Below are 18,864 nucleotides of genomic sequence, written 5' to 3'. Positions count from 1 at the left end.
TTGTTATCATAGTCCTTCAAATCTACTTATGCAGACACATCCCAAGTCATGTGCTACAGGGCTCATTCCATTCTCTGCAAATTAGACCTTTCTCTTTTCCTTATAACACCTAGTCGAAAGAAGGTATATTCCAGGAATATACTCTTCACAGGAGTATCTATGTATGAAAGACAAATGGTGTGGGAAATGGATGGGCGAGGAGGTAGGCATATGAGGAAACTGGGGCAGATGGCAGTGAGAATGAACATACCTTGCTCTCATAAACAAAAACTACCAGGTGGGTACATTACTACTATTTAAGGGAGGGGTACCTGAATGGGGTAGTTAGGGAGAGGGACTAAAGTACCCACACACAACAGCTCCCAACCTACATCCACTTACTTGCGACAGTAGTGGTAGCAGTCGTGGGGGTAGTCACGGTGGTAGAAGCAGATACAGCAATGGTAGAAATAGCTGTGGCAGCAACCAGAGACGGAACAGGAGTGAGAGGGGTGGATGTAGCAGGGGGTGTGGACACGGCGGCCGCAGTGGTGGTGGTGGTAGATGCAGCAGAGGTGGCAGCAGTGGAGGAAGCACTACTGCCGGAGTTAGACTGTGTTTCTGACACTTTGTTTTCAGGGAGAGCAATTGAGATGAGAGAGAGGAGTCTGAGGAGTTTCTCCGTTAAGAGAGAGCTCCGTCGGATGACTGAGTGTGACAACATGTTCATGAGCTGCCCAAGGGGAGAGGCCTCCAGGCTGTGGAGGGAGGTTTCTCCCTCACTACCAGTGCTCACTGGCACTGATTTCACGGAGTTCTTGCCTTTCCGGCTCACATTCATGTTGTCCAGTTTTACCAATAAGTCCCAGAAGTCCGTGCAAATGCCACCACTGTTGGACTGTGAAGAACATGGGCTGCAGGCTTGCTTACTGCCCTTTTCCCGATCGCTCTCACAGTTTGTTTCTTTGGTCCGCTGCTGTGTGAAGTGGCTGGGAAACACCTGGTGGGAAAAAGAGGACAGGACAGGCTTGATCTAAGGGGTCTCCAGAGAGGTAAGTTTTCCTGACAGAGAGACAATTTGCTTTCAAGATTCTCCTCTCCTTTGGGCAACTTTGGTGATATGGGGTATATGGCATAAAGGAGATTTCATCAAAAATGGTGAAGTAGTCTAGAGAAATGAGCAAGGGCTTTGCAGCAAGACAGAATGAGAAGCAGCCATTTTCTGCCACCTCAGTCTCTGGGTTTATAAATGTGGAGGACAATGCTGCTTTGCACAGTTGTTGAGATTACATGAGAAAATATATTTTGTCATAGTGTATGGCATAGGATGGGCCCTTAATACATGGAAGCAATACTTTTTAGTCAAAGAATACTGACAGAATCGGCCCTAAATTCTAGGTCCAGCTCCATCACTTTCTAGTCACATGAATAAGCCACTGAAATGTTCTCAGTCCCAACTTCTTTATCTGCAAAATGAGAACCATATAAACCACAGACAGTTGTTTTGATGATTCGATGGGATGGGGCATCAAAGTTAGAAAGAGCACAAGATCCCCCCCACAAATCCCTTGTACTTAACATTTTCTCAGAAACCATATAGGGCTTAACAGACTAAACAAACAGCACAGTCTCCTTAGCATCTGACTCTCACCCAGAGTGCTACCCCTCTTCAATTCCTAATAGTTAAGGTTTCATTCAAGCTTCTCACCTTGGCCAATTGAATGAGTGTGTCCAGAACGTGTCTGCAAACAACTGGAGCAGCCTGTGGGTGGATGTGGACAGTGGAGCCACTACTTGCATGCTTCTCAGTATGTTTACGGCCCCCTGAACGCTGGATCTGGAATATATTAGTCCTGCAGCCCAAGGCTGCATCCATGGATACCGAGAGCCAGGAAAGTTGGTTGGAACTTTTGGACTCCATCTTGTGGAGTAAGTCCAGGGGACGATTCTCATGGCTACTTGACACAGAACTCTTGCTTGACTTTTTGCTCTTTTCATCACTTGTGGAGAGTTTAGGTGTTTCGATGCATAACTCGCTTTCACTGCTGCGCTGCAAGATTGATAGGAGACTGCGGATGACCCAGTGGCGAGTCTGGGCGTGATAGCAGAGGTTTCTTAGTACTCGATGTAGACGGCTAGTATTGAGCTTTGGCTCATCCACAAAAAGTAGGACCAAGAGACAAGACAAAGCTTCATGGTCCAAAAGCAGCCGTCCTCGGAGTCGGAGGAGAGTGTCCACATTACTACCAGAAGGTCTACAAACAAACCATAGTTTTTGTGGTTAACAATGAAACTCTGGCAAGTAGTATAATTCTGGTATAGGGGAATGAGTAGATACTTTCAGGGAGGCTTGTGAAGGGACATAACAATGGTTCTCCTGAGAGTCTATTGTATATCTGGCACCTTATGTCTGTAATTTCTGCCCCAGCAGCCTTGAAAATCACCCATTTTTTTTGTTGGTCATGGGGCTTGAACTCGGCCTGGGCACTATCCCTCAGCTCTTCAGCTAAAGGCGAGTGCTTTACCACTTGAGCCACAGCGCCACTTCCCGTTTTCTGAGTGGTTTATTGGAGTCCCACAGGGTTTTCTGCCTGGGCTGGATTTGAATGTGATCCTCAGATCTCAGCCTCTCAGCCTCTGAGTAGCTAGGATTATAGGCATGGGCCACTGATGCCCGGCTTGGAGATGATGAACCAGAGGCTCAAACAGATGAAATAACTGTCCCTCATCACATGATCACATACAGACCTCATCACAGGTCTGTATCATTTAATGAGGAGGCCATTCTCAGTGGAGGAAAACAAAGGTGCAAAGTCTATGTGTCTTTGATCATATATGTCAAAATGAACTCTAGGAAATGGAAACAAGAGGGCTTTATTGTTTCTGTTCATTTGTCTTTGGGGGGAAAGGGGGCACAGAAATGGCAAATGCAGCAGTGGCACTCACTAAATACTATGTTGAAAATGAACTATATAATTTGTGGGCATAGACAGAGGGGAAACCTGGGAGATAGGCAAGGAAGGGGAAAATGTACTCATTACCTGACTTTGTAACTAACCCCTCTGTACATCACTATTATATTAACTAAAAACACAACAAAACAAAAAAATTGACTTCATCTAGACTCAAACATTGCTTGTTTGTGCCTTCTCTAGATTATAAGGGGCTGTCCATCTTACAAAAAGTGACTTGGGTCCCATTCAAATTTTGGCATGTTAGGCCCACTGTTAAGTGATTTGCCTGAAGGTAGGTAGCTCTCCTTCTTGTTAAAACCATAGGAAATACCTACTGCCTTGCTTGGCCTTAAGTAGCTGGCTAACTCAAAAGGTGTAGCTTTCTGAGTTCAAAGATCTGGCTCTCCACAGTCGCTTAGCCTGGCCATGCCCCACCCCATCAGGATTTCAGTTTCTTTGCTTATAATATTAAGGGAGCTGGACTAATAGAACAGGTAAAAAGAAAAGACAAAGGCACCTGTTATGGCTGCTGCTACCCCCCATCTGGAAAGTGCCACCTCTCTGCACAGCTAATCGAGTGTATTGGACTCCACGGTTGCCACTGAGGCGACTGGTGAAAGCTGGAAGGAAAGGAAAAGAAATTTATTTTGTGAAGGAGGGTGGGAAGTGCATCCAGCTAACAAAACAAGAGCTTCACCTGGCCAAAGCTAGATATTCCAGAGCCCTCCCACTTGCCTCCCTCTGTACCTGGGCTTCGGAGAATGGCGGAGAGGGCAGAGGTGCTGCTGTGCCCAAACAGACGCTCGTGCATGAGCTGCCGTTGCCGTGCTTCCTGTTCTCGTCTCAGGGCTTGTGCCTCAGCTGCGATATCAGGCGGCATCACAGCCAATACACTATCTTCCATGTCCTCTAAGACACTTCGGCGGAGGTCAGAGGGCAGAGTCTGGATGAAGGTCACAGGGTCCATGGGAGTATCCGAGTTGGCATTCTGGGCCAGTTCTCGCCGCTGTTGCTCAGCTCTCTGCTGTGCCAGCACCTATGGGACAGCAGAAGTCAACAGAGGATAGCTATCTCCTGCCCTATATAGAGCCTTGGCTCCACCATCTGCCCTCTCACATACTTCTTCCTGAATGGCTGGAGGGAGGGCAGCCAGGAACTCAGGGCTCACTTCGGTGACTCCAGGGTTCCCCACTACTGCAGGAGTGGAGCTGTTTGAGGAAGGAGCACTTCGGGTTGGTGGACGGATACCCAGCTGGTTCTGTAGGACTTCTCGACGGATGTCATCAGGTAAAGCAGCCAGAAAAGAGGGATCCACACCTTCTGGGAGACTGATACCTGAAGAGAGATGCAAGCAATAGATGTTTACACATGGAGAAAAGAAGCCCATGTCACTGCTTTAGGAAAAGTAGCTTTGTAATTATTCATTTCTTGCGAAGGTTACTGGACAGATAAGGCTGACAAAACCCACCATCTAAAGCCAAGGTACTATTGGGAAAATAGTAGAACCTTTAATAGATGGGGCCAAGTTGAAAGTTGTCTGAGTTCCTGAAAAGCATATTGGGATCCTGGTGCATTCTCATGGTTTCCTTGCCATGTGCTCTCACCATGGTGTACTACTAGTGTCTTATCATAGGTCTAAAGGCAATAAAGGGCCAAATGACTGTGGACTGACTTTGCTAAAACTGTGAGCAAAAACAAACCCTTCCTGTTTAAAGTGGATTATCTCAGGTAGTTTGTTACATTAATAGAAAGCTGACTAATAGTATCAATGACAATTAGACATAAATAATGGCCCCAAATTGTATAGGTAGGTAGCAGAAAAGTGGGAAAATATAAGTAAGCTAAAGGTCAGTTTGACTCCTCTAAAGCAGGCTTTTTAAAAAAAAAATTGTAACACCAGTATCCCTTTATTGCCAGTCCTCTTACACAAATGACTACCCATATGAATGGAACACTTTGACTGGGGAATTCTGTGCAAAGGGCTATAATCCTCAGGTAGCCAAAATGATTCTAGGATAGCAATAACAAGAATGAACTCACCTGCGAGGGGATCTTCTTCTTCACTGCTTGTTGAAGGCAGTGGCTCTTCCAGGATCCCTCGGGAGTCTGCTCCAGAAATGGCCACAGCAGAATCTCTGGTAGAAGAACTCTCAGAGGATGCAGGGGGAGAGCTGAAAGAAACAAATCATTCCCAGGTTTTCTCTGTTTTATGTTTTTTCATTTACAAAACACTCCTACAACTCCTCCGACCCACACTTAAAGAGAAACAAGCTTATCTCCCTAGTATAAATGCGCAGGCCCATAAGTTAACAAACACAAGTATAGTTTGAAACACTCTCTCCAGGCAGAGTTCATATGGATCATACTTATATTCCTAGCTACTCAGCAGACTGAGATTTTAGGACTGTAGTTTAAAGCCAACCCAAGCAGACAAATCAAGAAATCTTCCTGTCTTTTTGAGTAGCAAAAAGCAGGAATTAGAGTTAAGACTCAACTGGTAGACTGACAGTCACGCTAAATGAGAGCCTGTGAGTCCAAACCCCGGTAGTGGTATAAAAATAGTAAGAAAATCCTCCAAAATAAAATTCCGCCCCCAGGTGACAAGTGTGCCTGACTTCCTAGAGGCAGGAGTTGAGACTTGGACAATAGGTTGTTGGACCTATCATGAACTCGCAAGACTCTGAACTCTCTAGCTCCCTGTGACCCTGCCCCCGTGATCATGATCCTATTTAGGCCCCACCACGTCAGCTGCCATTTTAAACCATGCTTTATGTTTCCTGACTCTCAGGTCACCATGGCGCCCTCTTCAACTCTGTATTAGAGTTGATCTGGTTTATTGAGATTGTTTTTCTGCTTTCTTCACTACCCTCATGGCTCAGTTTCCTAACATTAAGTGGATTCAAGGTTGCAAGTTTTTGGGGACATGTCCACTCTTAGTCACTGGCTTTCTAATAAGGACTCCAGATTCAACCTTTCCAACAAAGCAAAACAAAACACCACCTACACGTCCCCAATTTCCTCTTGTTCGCACAGGGTTTACCTGTCCTCAGTTGGCTGGGAAGATTCTGCAGACCCATCAGTCTGGCCTTGTGCTTCTGCTACAACAGATGGGGCATCCCCAAGAGTAGAGCTCCCTGCTGTGGGCTGCTCTGCATTCCCAGCTGCTGAGGTGTCACCTACAGCTTCCTCTAGGGTACAGGAAGCCAAGCTACTGGTGTCCATAGGAGAGCCTTCCAGTTGACTGCTGACAGCTGTCAGTGCATCAGAATCTTCAGCTCTCTCTGGGGAAAGAGAGGCTAGGAGGAAGTCAAGAGGGACAGGTTAGATTTCTGGAATTGGGGCAGCTGCTCTTTCAGAACAGTTAGGGACAGATTACTATCTTCTCTACCTTAACTCCCTGCTTGTCCACTAGACACTCCTCCAGCTCACTTGCTCTTTAAGACTACAAGGCTTTTCTATCACTGAGTGTTCCAGGTGTGCTTGTGAAACACCTTCCCTGGGTACATCAGATAATGAATCCTGCCACACTTAAGATTTCCTTCAGGGGCTGGGAAGGTGGCTCAGTGGTAGAGTGCTTGCCTTGCATGCATGAGGCCCTGGGTTCGATTCCTCAGCACCACATACACAGAAAAAGCTGGAAGTGGCGCTGTGGCTCAAGTGGTAGAGCGTTTGCCTGATGCTGAAGAGCTGAGGGACAGTGCCCAGGCCCAGAGTTCAGGCCCCATGATCGCCAAAAAAAAGGGGGGGGCCTGGGAAGGTGGCTCAGTGGTAGAGTACTTGCCTTTAATGCATGAGGCCGTGGGTTCGATTCCTCAGCACCACATAAGCAAAAAGAGTTCAGGCCCCAAGACCGGACGCCCCCCCCAAAGAAGATTTCCTTCAGATCCAAGAGTGCTTTCAGTTTCAGTTATCTAAATAAAAGGTTTCCTTGAAGAAATCACAGCATATGAAAATGATTAAATAAAAATTTATTGAAAAGCGGGACGCCAGTGGCTCATGCCTGTAATCCTACTCATTCAGGAGGCTGAGATTTGAGGATCGCAGTTGGAAGTCAGCCTGGGCAGGAAAATCTGTGACTCTTATCTCCAAAAAACTACTCAGAAAAAGCTGGAAGTGGTACTGTAACCTCAAGTGGTAGAGTGCTAGGCTTGAGTACAAAGAGGCTCAGGGACAGTGACCAGATTACTCAAACCCAGGACTGGCAAAAAAAAATTGACTTAAAAACAAAAAAGAGGGTTGGGAAGGTGGCTCAGTGGTAGAGCGTTTGCCTTGCATGCATGAGGCCCTGGGTTCGATTCCTCAGCACCACATAAGCAAAAAGAAAAAAACCCGGAAGTGGCTCAAGTGGTAGAGCGCTAGCCTTGAGCTGAAACTGCTGAGGGACAGCACCCAGTCTCAGAGTTCAGGTCCCACGACCGGACTCCCTACCCCACCAAAGAAACCAAAAAAGATTTCCTGAAGGAAAAAAATAAAGCTGACACCTTAATCTCACTATAGCAACACAACACAGGAAGCATGATATAGAGTGCAGATAGGAAATGTGTTTTAAGTACCCTGTTAGAATACTGTGCTGGGAAGAATGTCAAGATCCTATTTTCAAGCTAATGTGAAAAAAGTACATGAGATGGTGTCTTTCAGAGGATAGGAAAGCTGTATGTGTTGGGAGCACTTCCCTGTCATTTGCACAAGTGCTAGAAGAGAGTCAGGGATGATAATCTGGTTCCATTGTAGATGTCCAGAGACTCTGGACTAATTATTTCACTTCTGAATTTTAAATTATTTGTGGAAGCTGGTCACCAGCAGCTCACATGTGTAATCCTTGCTACTCAGGAGGATGAGATCTAAGGATCACAGTTCGAAGCCAGCCCAGGCAGGAAAATCTGTGAGACTCTTATTTCCACAGAAAACGCCAGCAGTGGTGCTGGTGCTGTGACTCAAGTAGTCGAGTGCTAGCCTTGAGCAAAATGGAGCTCAGGGACAGCACCCAGTCCCAGTGTTCAGGCCCAAGGACTGGCAAAAAAAATTTTAAATATAAGACTAATTATACATGGAGATAATTTTGACCAAAGTGGTCAAAATCATAAAGCAAGCATTTATGAACCGAGCACTTGCTTCAATAACTGTAGGTGTCTTTATCAGTGTCACAGACACTTAACAATAATCAGTTGAGGACACAGAGAAGAAACCTCAACTTCTGCCAAGGAAGCTGATGTGCAAACCTCTACTTATTTAAGGAGTGAATCTAAAAGATATCCCTTCTTCCCTCTAGTTTCATCCTCTTCCAAAGATCAAATTCTACTTACTTATAGTGGGAGCAGGAGATAACTCCATCTGAGTTGTTTCTGCTTCTCCACTTGCTCTTGCAGCACCCAAGTCATCGGACTCTACAGGCATCAATAGCTGTGTAGAGCTCTCTCCTTCTCCACCTGGAGACTGCAGCTCTTGAGGAATTTCTCCTAAGGCTGGTGGGGGTATAAGTGCTGGTTGCTGCTGTGAGGGTTGCAGAATGCCAAGGGCCTCTTTGCGATCAGATGTAGCTGCGTCGGTTGAAGAGGGAGTTGTTGGGTAGCTGTCAGGCATAGGAGTCCCATCTTTCTCGGAAAAAATGATAATGGAGGTTAACGGCCAAGGACCAGGGAAATCATTCCAATCAGCACTTGTGGTAAGACAAGCAAGCAACCAAATGCTTTGTAGAAGCACTTGGTTGTAGACCAAGTGCTCCAAGAAACAGCTCTTGGCTGGTCTGGAACATCCAGACCAGATGATCCACAGATCCTAACTATTAAAGCTTTTCTGTGTCCTAGGTGAAAGGGGAAGAGTTCAGGCTACATAGATAGGGTGAGGCAAAAAAAAGTCTATGAAACTAAATTAAAATCTACTTTTCCAATTCCTTATCTCCTAGGAACAAGAAAATCATCAGAATTTCCTTCAAGACAATTTTTTTTTTGTGGTACTGAGGTTTGAATTCAGGACCTTGTCCTTGCTAAATTGGCTATCATTTTTTTTTTTTGTCGGTTGTGGGCCTGAACTCTGGGTCTGAGTGCTGTCCCTCAGCTCTTTACCTCAAGGCTAGTGCTCTACCACTTGATCCTCAGCCATAGTTCTGGCTTTTTCTGCTTATGTGGTGCTGAGGAATTGAACACAGGGCCTCATGCATGCAAAGCAAGCATTCTTACCACTGAGCCACCTTCCCAGCCCCTGGACTCTATCATTTGAGCCCTGTCTCCAGCCCTGCTTTTTGCTAGTATTTTGAAGCTGGAGTCTAGTGAACTTTTCTGCCTAGTGTGAGCAGATCCTCTAGATCCCAGTCTCCTTTGTAGCCAGGTATTACTGGCATGAACCACTGAGGCCTGGATCCTTAAAATACACTTTCCATACCCTTCTATATATTCATGTTCTATTACTGAGTACTCATACAATCAATAACTATGTGTTGGGTTTATGCCCAAAGGTAAAATAATTACATGTTCCAATCAACAAAGGGCAAGCTGGTTTTATACTGATTATCTGCCTCACTCTAACTATTGTCTTTCCCCTTTCACCTTCTTTTCTTCCATCCCTGATTACTTAAGGAAAGTCTATAATTTTTGTCTGACAGATTCAACAATTCAAGCACAACACTTAAGTGTGAATATGCAACATACCAAGGAAAGTAGTAAGTTGTATAGTTATCTTCTTATTGGGGCCTAAAATCCCTACCCCACAACAATACAACTTACTACCTCACCCTGGCATGAGCAGAATTCTCAGTAAGAGCAGTAGGCAGACCCTAGTAGCAGACCCTTTCTGATACCTTTTATTAGGTTAGGGCTGAAAAAATATTGTATAGGCATTAACTGTTTTGTTAAATTGCAACTCCATTATAGAACTATTTGAAGATATTTTTTTTGGTTGGTCATGGGGCTTGAAATCAGGGCCTGGGCACTGTCCCAGAGCATTTTGCTCAAGGATAGCACTCTACCACTTTAAGCCACAGCACCACTTCTGGTTTTTGAGTGATTCACTGCAGATGATTCTCTGCGCAGGCTGGCTTTGAACCGCAATCCTCAGATCTCAGCCTCCTGAGAAGCTAGGATTATAGGCTTGAGCCATGGGTGCCTGACATTAAAGAAAAACTTTTAAAAGATACAATCATTTCAAATCCAAGTGCCAAAGAGTATAAAAGGTATATGGAAGAAAGTTCCATGAAAATACGGGTGGGGAAACATATGATGCCTTATCAGCCAGTTGTTAGAATCAGGAAAACAGCTGTTGACCAATGTTAAGATTAGAATCAAGAGAAAACATAGTCATACCATTTAGCTCAAAAGCTACCATCCCCAAAAGCAGACTGTCCAGTGTTTTTATTCTTTTAGATTCCAAGGACCAATAAGATTTAGATGAAAAAAGAACAAAAAATAGACACTAAAGTAGGTGTTACCAATTCTTAGTTTAGACATGTAAAAAAATGAACATAATTTATTAACAAAATTTTGATACCAAAGAACTAGGAAGAATGTAATCGCCAAAAACAAAACAACCAAAAAACCATCCCATCAGTGGTAAAAACCATATTAACCACCCCATAATAATTTCCATTGAGGACTGGCATGTGGGAACCACTGCCATCAGGTAGGATATCCATACTGAGTTTCAGAGGAAATAACAAGACGTATGACCTCACTATTAATGTTAAAATAAACACAGTATCATCAACACAGAAAACAGAAGACAGCCATTCAGTTGGAGGGAAATGTACCACCGTAGGAAAGACAGTAGACTGTATAGTTATCTCCAAGATGGGGTATGACCCTAAAACTATACAATCTACTACCTCATCCCACAGAGCACCAGGGTCTATCTTCAGCCCAGATAGGCCAGCTATGTGGAAGGGTCAAGAGGAAGAATCCATTGGTCAATTAGCAAAAAGGGGTAAAGGGAAGAAGAGTTACCTGAGAGATTCTGTTCTGTGGAGACATTTGACTTAGATATGGTACACTGCAAAGAGAAAGGAAGAACAATCTGGGACTTTTGCAAACACATGAGATAGAAGTCAACTATGAGTCACCATCCAACCCAGTGATCTGATGGAAGGTGCTTTGTACACTTGACTTAAAGTAAGCTCTCATATCCACTATGCAAATATTCATTTTATTTCTTTATGCATATAATGTTCAAGAATGGCTTGGGGGGAGACAGGGACACAGTTCAGTGGAAAAGTAAAGGTCTAGCTTCTAAAACTACTTAAAACAATGGTCAGGGAACCAAGGACGACCAAATGAACAATGAAAGGGTTAAAAAAATCACATTAGAGCTCAGCTGGGACTACTCTATACTTTCCATCCTTGGGCATATTTTGTCTAGTTGGTCATACTAAGAATAAAAGCCAGGAATTCATACCTTGCTAGGCAAATGCTTTTATCACTTATAGTCTCACTCTCAGTCATTACTAGTCAGATGATTTCAATCCATCTTCACATGCTTAAAACAATGTTACTGTTTATTAGTCACTAAATTTATAAAAGTATCTATACATTAAGCAATTATTGTAACAAAACTCAGTAACTTTATACTTTGTACTGTTGGAGATCAAACCCAAGGCCTTTGTGTGTGTTCCACACATGCTATACTACTGAACCTTTAATATATGTGTTTGTATGCTTGAACTTGAACTCAGGGCTTGGGCAGTCCCTTAGCTTTTTTTTGCTCAAGATTAATGCTTTACTACCTGAGCCACAGCTCTACTTCTAACTTTTTGGTGGTTAATTGGAGATAGTAATCTTTGAAGCCTAGGCTGGCTTTGAACTTGCACCCTCAGATCTCAGCTAAGTAGCTAGAGATGTGACCCACTGGCAAAAATCTTATGTATTCTTTAAAAAAGTGGGAAGCTTCTTTATAAAATAAATGAATATTAGAAAACTCATAAAGGTGAACCTTAGCACATGGTATCTGTTTCACAGTAAGATTTTTATCTCACCTGAGACCTAGACCAGGTTAATTCAAATGATTGACTGTGATCATCCTGGTAAGGCTCCCCTCAATGGAAATCCATTGAACAATGAAATGGACCAACTAAAAGTATGAGCTGAGTCAGAATCTCTTTATGTCTAGCTGTTGTGTGAGGAACAGTTCTGGTACCGACTTCAGCCTTCTCTGGAAAGACACTGGAGAAATAATTTATTTCTGGTTCTAACTTTTTTCCTAAAAACCGTGTGAGTGCCAGGCACCGGTGGCTCATGCCTATATTCCTTGATATTCAAGAGGCTGAGATCTGAGGATCTCAGTTTGAAACAGCTTGGGCAGGAAATTCTAGATAAAGCCCATAAGACTCAGCTCCAATAAACAACCAAAAAGTAGAGTTGTGGTTCAAATGTCAGCCTTGAGCAAAACACTCAGGGACAGCGCTCTGGCTCTGAGTTCAAGCCCCATGAGCGATACAAAAAACGTGAGCAAATGGTGAATTTGGAAAAAACAATTTCCCAGTTGCAAAGTCAAAGATCTACACTGTGACTTAGTAACCTGTGTATGATTTTTTTAAAAAAGGGAGAATTAAGAACAGATACAGGTAAAAATGAATCCTCCCAGCCCTTGGGAATCACCTGGGCACTCTGATCCCTGTTCTCTTTATCTTCTTTTCCTTTATCAGTGATCTTTGTTTCTTCCTCAGCCAGTTGTTTCCTCCGCTTCTCTCGCCTCTCTTCTAGTTCCTCATCTCGCAGGAATTCCAAGTGATTGACAATGGGTACTTTAACCACTGTTATCAAAGAGACAAAGATCAGAGGAGGAAGTTGAGAGGTTTGGTCAAAGTAGGCCACAGAGAACCAAGGGAAACAATTCTATCAATGTATTCATCTCAGTCCCTGGAAGTCTCTACTCCTCCCCTAATAACCAAGCTGTCACACACCTGAAACACAGTCGTGCATGCTCTCTGCATCAAGAACTTTACATTCCTCTGTCCAGCGGGTCAAGGCTGTGGGAATGCTAGAAAGGGTTCCTGTAGGGAAACAAAAGTGAAATACTTGGCCTTGTTCACTGATATAAAAAATTACAATAGTTTCCTAGCAAAATCCAAGGTCTATTACAGGTTTGGCAAATAACAGATACTTAGAAACAAAGCTTCTTTTGCCTATGGCTAGCCACTACTGACTACTGTAAACTGTTTTCCTCAGTAGGGAAAAAGAAGGCAGAAAACTTTACCACACAAAAAAACCTCCCCTTTACCACACAAACTTGCCTGCTTGGCTGGTAGCTGTGCTCTGGTCATGGAAAAAGTCATCCAGCAGTTCATCATCAGACCGGGCTATGATGTGGACATCATCATTGCCCACTAAGAGGCGGGCCCGACCCCGGCTTTGCAGGGGAAGGCTGCTGCTCAGCTGAAGGATGTCAGCAGCAGCTGAGGGACCAAGCAACCTGTAGGGTAATGATGGGATATCACTGTCACTTTTAAGTATACAGAAACCTATTAATGTACTCCATCTGAATCCTCCACTGAATTTATAATTTGATTATAGATTTCAAGATAATCACATACATGCCTTAGTTATCTTTCTGATTCAACAATTTAGGTTGAATTGCAAATTATTTTATAGTTCCTGGCACACAGTGACATCCACCAATAGGCTTCCACATGTCAGATACTATGTTAGGATATAATGTCTCTGTTGTATTCCCTTCACAGTATTTACATTCTTTCACTTTTTTTGGCACTAGTCTTGGGACTTGAATTCTAAGCCTGAACACTGTCCCTGAGATTATTGTGCTCAAGGCTAGTGCTCTACCACTTGGGCCACAGCTCCACTTCCTGCTTTTTTGGTGGTTAATTAAAGAGTTTCACAGACTTTCTTGCCCAGGGTGGCTTTGAACTAGGATCCTCAAAACTCAGTTTCCTGAGTAGCTAGGATTATGGGTATGAGCCACTGGCATCAGGCTCTTTCTTTTACTTAAAAAAATTGTTTTTCATAAGCAAAGTGTGGATGGCTCCTGCCTATCTCAGTGACTTAAGAAGCTGAGATCTGGGCTGGGAAGGTGGCTCAGTGGTAGAGCACTTGCCTTGCATGCTCGAGGCCCTGGGTTCGATTCCTCAGCACCACGTAAGAAAAAAGCCGGAAGTGGCACTGTGGCTCAAGTGGTAGAGTGCTAGCCTTGAGCTGAAGAGCTGAGGGACAGTGCCCAGGCCCAGAGTTCAGGCCCCATGACCGGACCCCCCCCCCAAAAAAAAGCTGAGATCTGGTGGATGGTAGCTGAAGTTAGAAGAGATAGAAATGTCTGCCAAGAGGAAGTGGTACTGTGGCTCAAGTGGTAGAGCGCTGGCCTTGATCTAAGAGGGCAGGGACAGAGCCCAGGCCAAGAGTTCAAGCCCCACAACCAAAACAAACAAACCAACCCATTATTATATCTCCTAAACAAACAAACAAACCCATTATTATATCTCCTATAGCCACTGTATTAGCACTTACACTACAACTAATGTTCAAGAGGCAGTGATAAGATTTTCAAATTACATGAGAATGTAAGAAAAAAAAAAGAAAAAAAAGAAATGTCTGCTAGAGTCTATCTTTAAAATAACCAATAAAAAGCAGGGATAGCCTGGTGCTGGTGGCTCAACCCAGTTATTATAGCTACTCAGGAGGCTGAGAACGGGATCACGGTTCAAAGCCAGCCTGTGGGGCTGGGAAAGTGGCTCAGTGGTAGAGTGTTTGCCTTGCATGCATGAGGCCCTGGATTTGATTCCTTAGCAGAAAAAGCTGGAAGTGGCACTATGGCTCAAATGGTAGAGTGCTAGCCTTGAGCTGAGGGACAGCACCCAGGCCCAGAGTTCAAGCCCCACAACCGACCAAAAAAAAAAAAAAAAGGCAGCCAGGCGCTGGTGGCTCATGTCTGTAATCCTAGTTACTCAGGAGGCTGAGATCTGAGGATTGCAGTTCAAAGTCAGCCCGGGCAGGAAAGTCCGTGACACTCTTATCTCCAATAAACCACTAGAAGATAGGAAGTGGTGCAGTGGCTCAAGTGGTAGAGCACTCGCCTTGAGCTGAAGAGTGCAGGACAGCGCCCAAGCCCAGAGTTCAAGCCACACGACCATCTAAAAAAGGAAAAAAACAGTACTAAATAAATAAAAAAAAGTCAGCCTGCGCAGGAAAGTCCGTGAGACTCTTATCTCCAATGAACCACTCACTGGAAAATCAGAAGTGGCACTGTGGTTCAAAAGGTAGAGCGCTAGCCTTGAGCTGAAGAGCTGAGGGACAGTCACCAGGCAACAGAGTTCAAGCCCCATGACCCTCCCTCCCAAAAAAGAAAGCAGGGATAGCCAGTAGTTGGTAGCTCACACCTGTAATCCTAGCTACTCAGGAGACTGAGATCTGATGATCATGGCTCAATGCTAGCCCAGGCAGGAAAGCTCATGAGACGCTTATCTCCAATTAGCTACCAGAAAACAAGAAGTGGCACTGTAGCTTAAGGTGGTAGAGCACCAGCCTTGAGTAAAAGAGCTAAGGGACAGTGCCCAGGCCCTGAGTTCAAACCCCATGACTGACAGGGATGGAAGTGTGGCTCAAGTGGTAGGGTCAGTCCAACAAGCACAAGGCCCTGATTTCATACCCTAATAACACACACACACACACACACACACACACACTCTAGCAAGGACCTTATCACGATTTTATAAGCTATTAAGTATTTGGCATGTGAGATGCTTCAAAATTGCTGAATTATGGATAGGACTTTTTTTTTTGGGATAGCAAATCCAGGCTGGTCTCAAACTGGAGATATCCTCAAGTGCTGAGAAAGTAGACACGAGTTATCACACCTGGCTACATAGGATTCTAAGTAAAAGAAAGTAACATGAAGTTTGATTTTTCTCCCACAGGCTGCACATATAATCTAGAGAAATTGAACACATACCTTATTGGTTTGATAGTAGCATTAAGGGACTATTTCTCCATGCAAACAAGACAATGATGAATCTCAGTGAAGATGAGAATGACACGAGTTCCAATGTGTCTACGAGTTCTTTGTAACTCACCTCTGAAGTATAAGTGGAGGGTTGGGCTGGCGATTTCCAGGGTAGTGAACATGAATGGTGTGGCCTGTATTAGCTGTTAGCTGTCTTAGGGTCCTCTGGCTTCGACCAATGCCTTGGGTGAGACGAGTTGTGGAAGAGCCACTGCCCAGTGTCAGGGAACTATGGTCTGCATGGCGTACCATCAGTGGGTGGGTAGTAGGGATATTTCCTGGGGATGGAGGAATGTCTGCTGCAAGGACAATATGCAAAGAGGTTAGAGCCCAAGAGAATTTTCATCCATGGTTTTTCATCAGAACCATGTCTCCTGGGCCTTACTTCCTCACACGGAAACCTGAGCTTTGTCCTTTCTCCCTCATTCCCACACCTAATCTACTGACACTACCATAGCTTATGCCATCATCTTACTTAGATACTGCAACAAGCTCCTAGATGGTACCTTCTCCCAATCAATTCTCCACACTACAGCCACAGTGATAATTCTATGCCCCTCAGACGCATGCTGCTCCCATCAATCTTGGAAACTCATGTCCCTTTCCTCACCTGATCTTTGGGTTTTGGCCTAAGATATCACTTTGTCTGTGAAGCCTGACTTCAATACACTGGGTTAGGTAGCCCTTTATTTATAATTCATAATAGACCATAAACTCCTAGGAGGGACAAGGACTGCATCATTCTTTATTGCTTTAATTGCAATACCTAGGACAATGTAGGCACACCTCAGATATATGTCCAATTGGCTGAAAGGACAGAGGCTCAACGGTTAAGCGACTGATTAAAAACCACAAAAAAAAAATGCAGAGAATCATAGAAGGTATTTTGAGAAGTTTCTAATTCAACCTATTTTTTTGTTTCACATTTTTTTCATTTACAGGTGATAAACTGAGGCTCAGAGGTAAGAGAGATTATTGGCCAAGACAATAGACCAGAACAGTTTAGTGCTTTCTGCTATAGCATTAATGTTCTATGAAGACTTGTCCTATGAAGATAACTTGAGTCTATGAACTTGACTCTTCTAACTTGAGGCTAGAAGGGAAATCTGATGTTGATGGGGAAGGAGGAAAGAGTGACTCTCTTCCCTGAAAAGACGCATCCTTGATGAATGGAGTGAATTTATTCAAATCCACTCCCCAATGCCCAGCACAAAGGTGTCATCCAAACCCTCAAGATCCATTGTGACTGAAAAATGAATTTTAGTTTGCCCTGTCACTGTAGCATGCGCTTGGGTGTAGATGCAGTCGGACGTGCTCTTTTTCAATCAAGAAAATCATCAAGTTGTCCAGGCTCTAAATCATCTGCCTGTTATTCCTGTGTCAGGATATGCTATTGAGAGAGATGGACTCAGAAAGCCCTTGCCCTAAAAGTCAGCATAGGAAAAAGAAGTGCTGTCTATAACTGGATGTGTAATTGGTTTCACTGCTTGGCTTACCCTAGAGAAGGGTATAAGAATCAAGAGATAAAACCCAGCTGAGCCCTTTTATTCTTACTAGCACTGGAGAACATGTTGTCAAACTCAATGATGAGATCATCCTCCCGGTCAAAGCGCTCAAATCGGACCAAGGGAGAAGCGTTCATATCTGGGTAATCCTCATCCAATTCCATCTCAGAGCCATCGTCGTCATCGTCTTCATCTCCCTCTTCACCTTCATCATCCTCCTTAAGGGAAAATAGGAGATGGAGAATTGCTGGAGGTAAGGGATTTCTGAAGCCTGGTTGTCATGGCCATATGTTCACATGAGGGAGGGAGGTGCTGAGGCTAGCTAGCAACCCAGACTGTTGCTTTTCTGCAGCTCTGTGTCACCTGAGCCAACCCAAACACAGTCCCCCCTCACCTGATCATCTTCCTCATCTTCCTCCTCCTCCTCCTCTTCATCCTGACTATCATCCTCATCCTCGTTACTGCCACTGCTGTCCTCTTCCTGAGTGTGCTCCTCCTCATCCTCAGGGTCCAGGATATTCATGGAATCTAAAACAAAGGGAGCACATTGGAGGACTATACTGAGTAGCTAGAAAACAGGCTACTGTGCAGGCTGGCAGACTGAGTATGAAGGCAATGGGATATCTGACTCTGAGACGAAGAATCAGATCTTAGGCACTTAACAGACTTAGTGAGCCAGCCTTGATTTCCTGTGAGTGGCAATCATGTATCAACAAGCTGAGAGCAGCGTGGCGGAATGTGGAGGCTATATACAGGGTGGTGCTTGAGGAGCCATGGTCTAGGACTTGGCCAAGTCTACTGGTTCCCCCTTGCCTTTACAGCCCTACTTTGCTACTAACTACATCCTGTTGTTAAGAGGGAATCTGGAGCGATGAGAGCAGGTGGGTGAGAAGAAAGCGAACCAAGTAAGAAGTGACAAACTTTGGGCAAGCATGTTATTTGAAAAAACTGGCTGAGGATGGTCTATGTCAGCGCATGCAGACAGATGCTTCCTTATTTTGCACATGTGGGCAGCTGCCTCCAGGAAAACCCTAGTGTAGTGTCTGTCAGACGTGCAGGGCAAGAAGGGAGGCCTTTCTGGCCTCAGCGCTCTCACCTTCTCGGTTGGCCTGCAAGGTGGAAGCTTGGCTGAGGTTGGAAGGAGCTTCATCCATCAGCACGTCCTCTTGTGATTCATCCTCTCCACTTCTGCTCACTGAAGGTTACAGAGCAGAGCCTTCACTGAACAACAGAGGACTTCCCTTTCCAGATTGGGCGCATCTAGGTAGCTATGTTCACCTAACAGATAGCCGTTTTGTTTTCTGTCTTTTGGTTATTTTTGTTTGCTTGTTTGTTTTTTTTCTTTTTCTTTTTTTCTTTCTTTTTTTTTTTGATGAGGGAGAAGACCTGGATTCTTTGCTGTCAACTAGCTAGGTAAGCTTGGCCAGTCACTTTACCTGTCTGAGTCTCAGTTTTCTCATCTGTAAAATGGAATGATCACATGTGTCTTTTCAATC

At 44.3% G+C, this 18,864-nt stretch overlaps 1 protein-coding gene across 3 annotated transcripts in view; it reads right to left on the bottom strand.

The window, feature by feature from the left end:
* The window catches only part of Huwe1 (HECT, UBA and WWE domain containing 1, E3 ubiquitin protein ligase), a 183,370-nt gene that overhangs the window by 14,431 nt on the left and 150,075 nt on the right, over positions 1 to 18,864 (bottom strand). For all 3 annotated transcript variants that reach the window (XM_013035924.1, XM_013035926.1, XM_013035927.1), the window contains 16 exons: positions 18,465 to 18,563; positions 17,763 to 17,896; positions 17,418 to 17,586; positions 15,934 to 16,162; positions 13,147 to 13,325; positions 12,817 to 12,906; positions 12,512 to 12,666; positions 10,865 to 10,910; positions 8,237 to 8,524; positions 5,974 to 6,229; positions 4,974 to 5,104; positions 4,054 to 4,268; positions 3,681 to 3,969; positions 3,451 to 3,553; positions 1,688 to 2,234; positions 382 to 979 (listed from right to left, as the gene is read on the bottom strand). In XM_013035924.1, the coding sequence (XP_012891378.1) occupies positions 382 to 979; positions 1,688 to 2,234; positions 3,451 to 3,553; positions 3,681 to 3,969; positions 4,054 to 4,268; positions 4,974 to 5,104; positions 5,974 to 6,229; positions 8,237 to 8,524; positions 10,865 to 10,910; positions 12,512 to 12,666; positions 12,817 to 12,906; positions 13,147 to 13,325; positions 15,934 to 16,162; positions 17,418 to 17,586; positions 17,763 to 17,896; positions 18,465 to 18,563 (3,528 nt within the window). The remainder of the gene's footprint in view (positions 1 to 381; positions 980 to 1,687; positions 2,235 to 3,450; positions 3,554 to 3,680; positions 3,970 to 4,053; positions 4,269 to 4,973; positions 5,105 to 5,973; positions 6,230 to 8,236; positions 8,525 to 10,864; positions 10,911 to 12,511; positions 12,667 to 12,816; positions 12,907 to 13,146; positions 13,326 to 15,933; positions 16,163 to 17,417; positions 17,587 to 17,762; positions 17,897 to 18,464; positions 18,564 to 18,864) is intronic.

This window comes from Dipodomys ordii, unplaced genomic scaffold (genome assembly GCF_000151885.1).
Source record: "Dipodomys ordii isolate 6190 unplaced genomic scaffold, Dord_2.0 Scaffold231, whole genome shotgun sequence".
NCBI lineage: Eukaryota > Metazoa > Chordata > Mammalia > Rodentia > Heteromyidae > Dipodomys > Dipodomys ordii.
The sequence above is the reverse complement of the archived record's forward strand: the minus strand, read 5'-3'. Positions and strand labels throughout refer to the sequence as shown.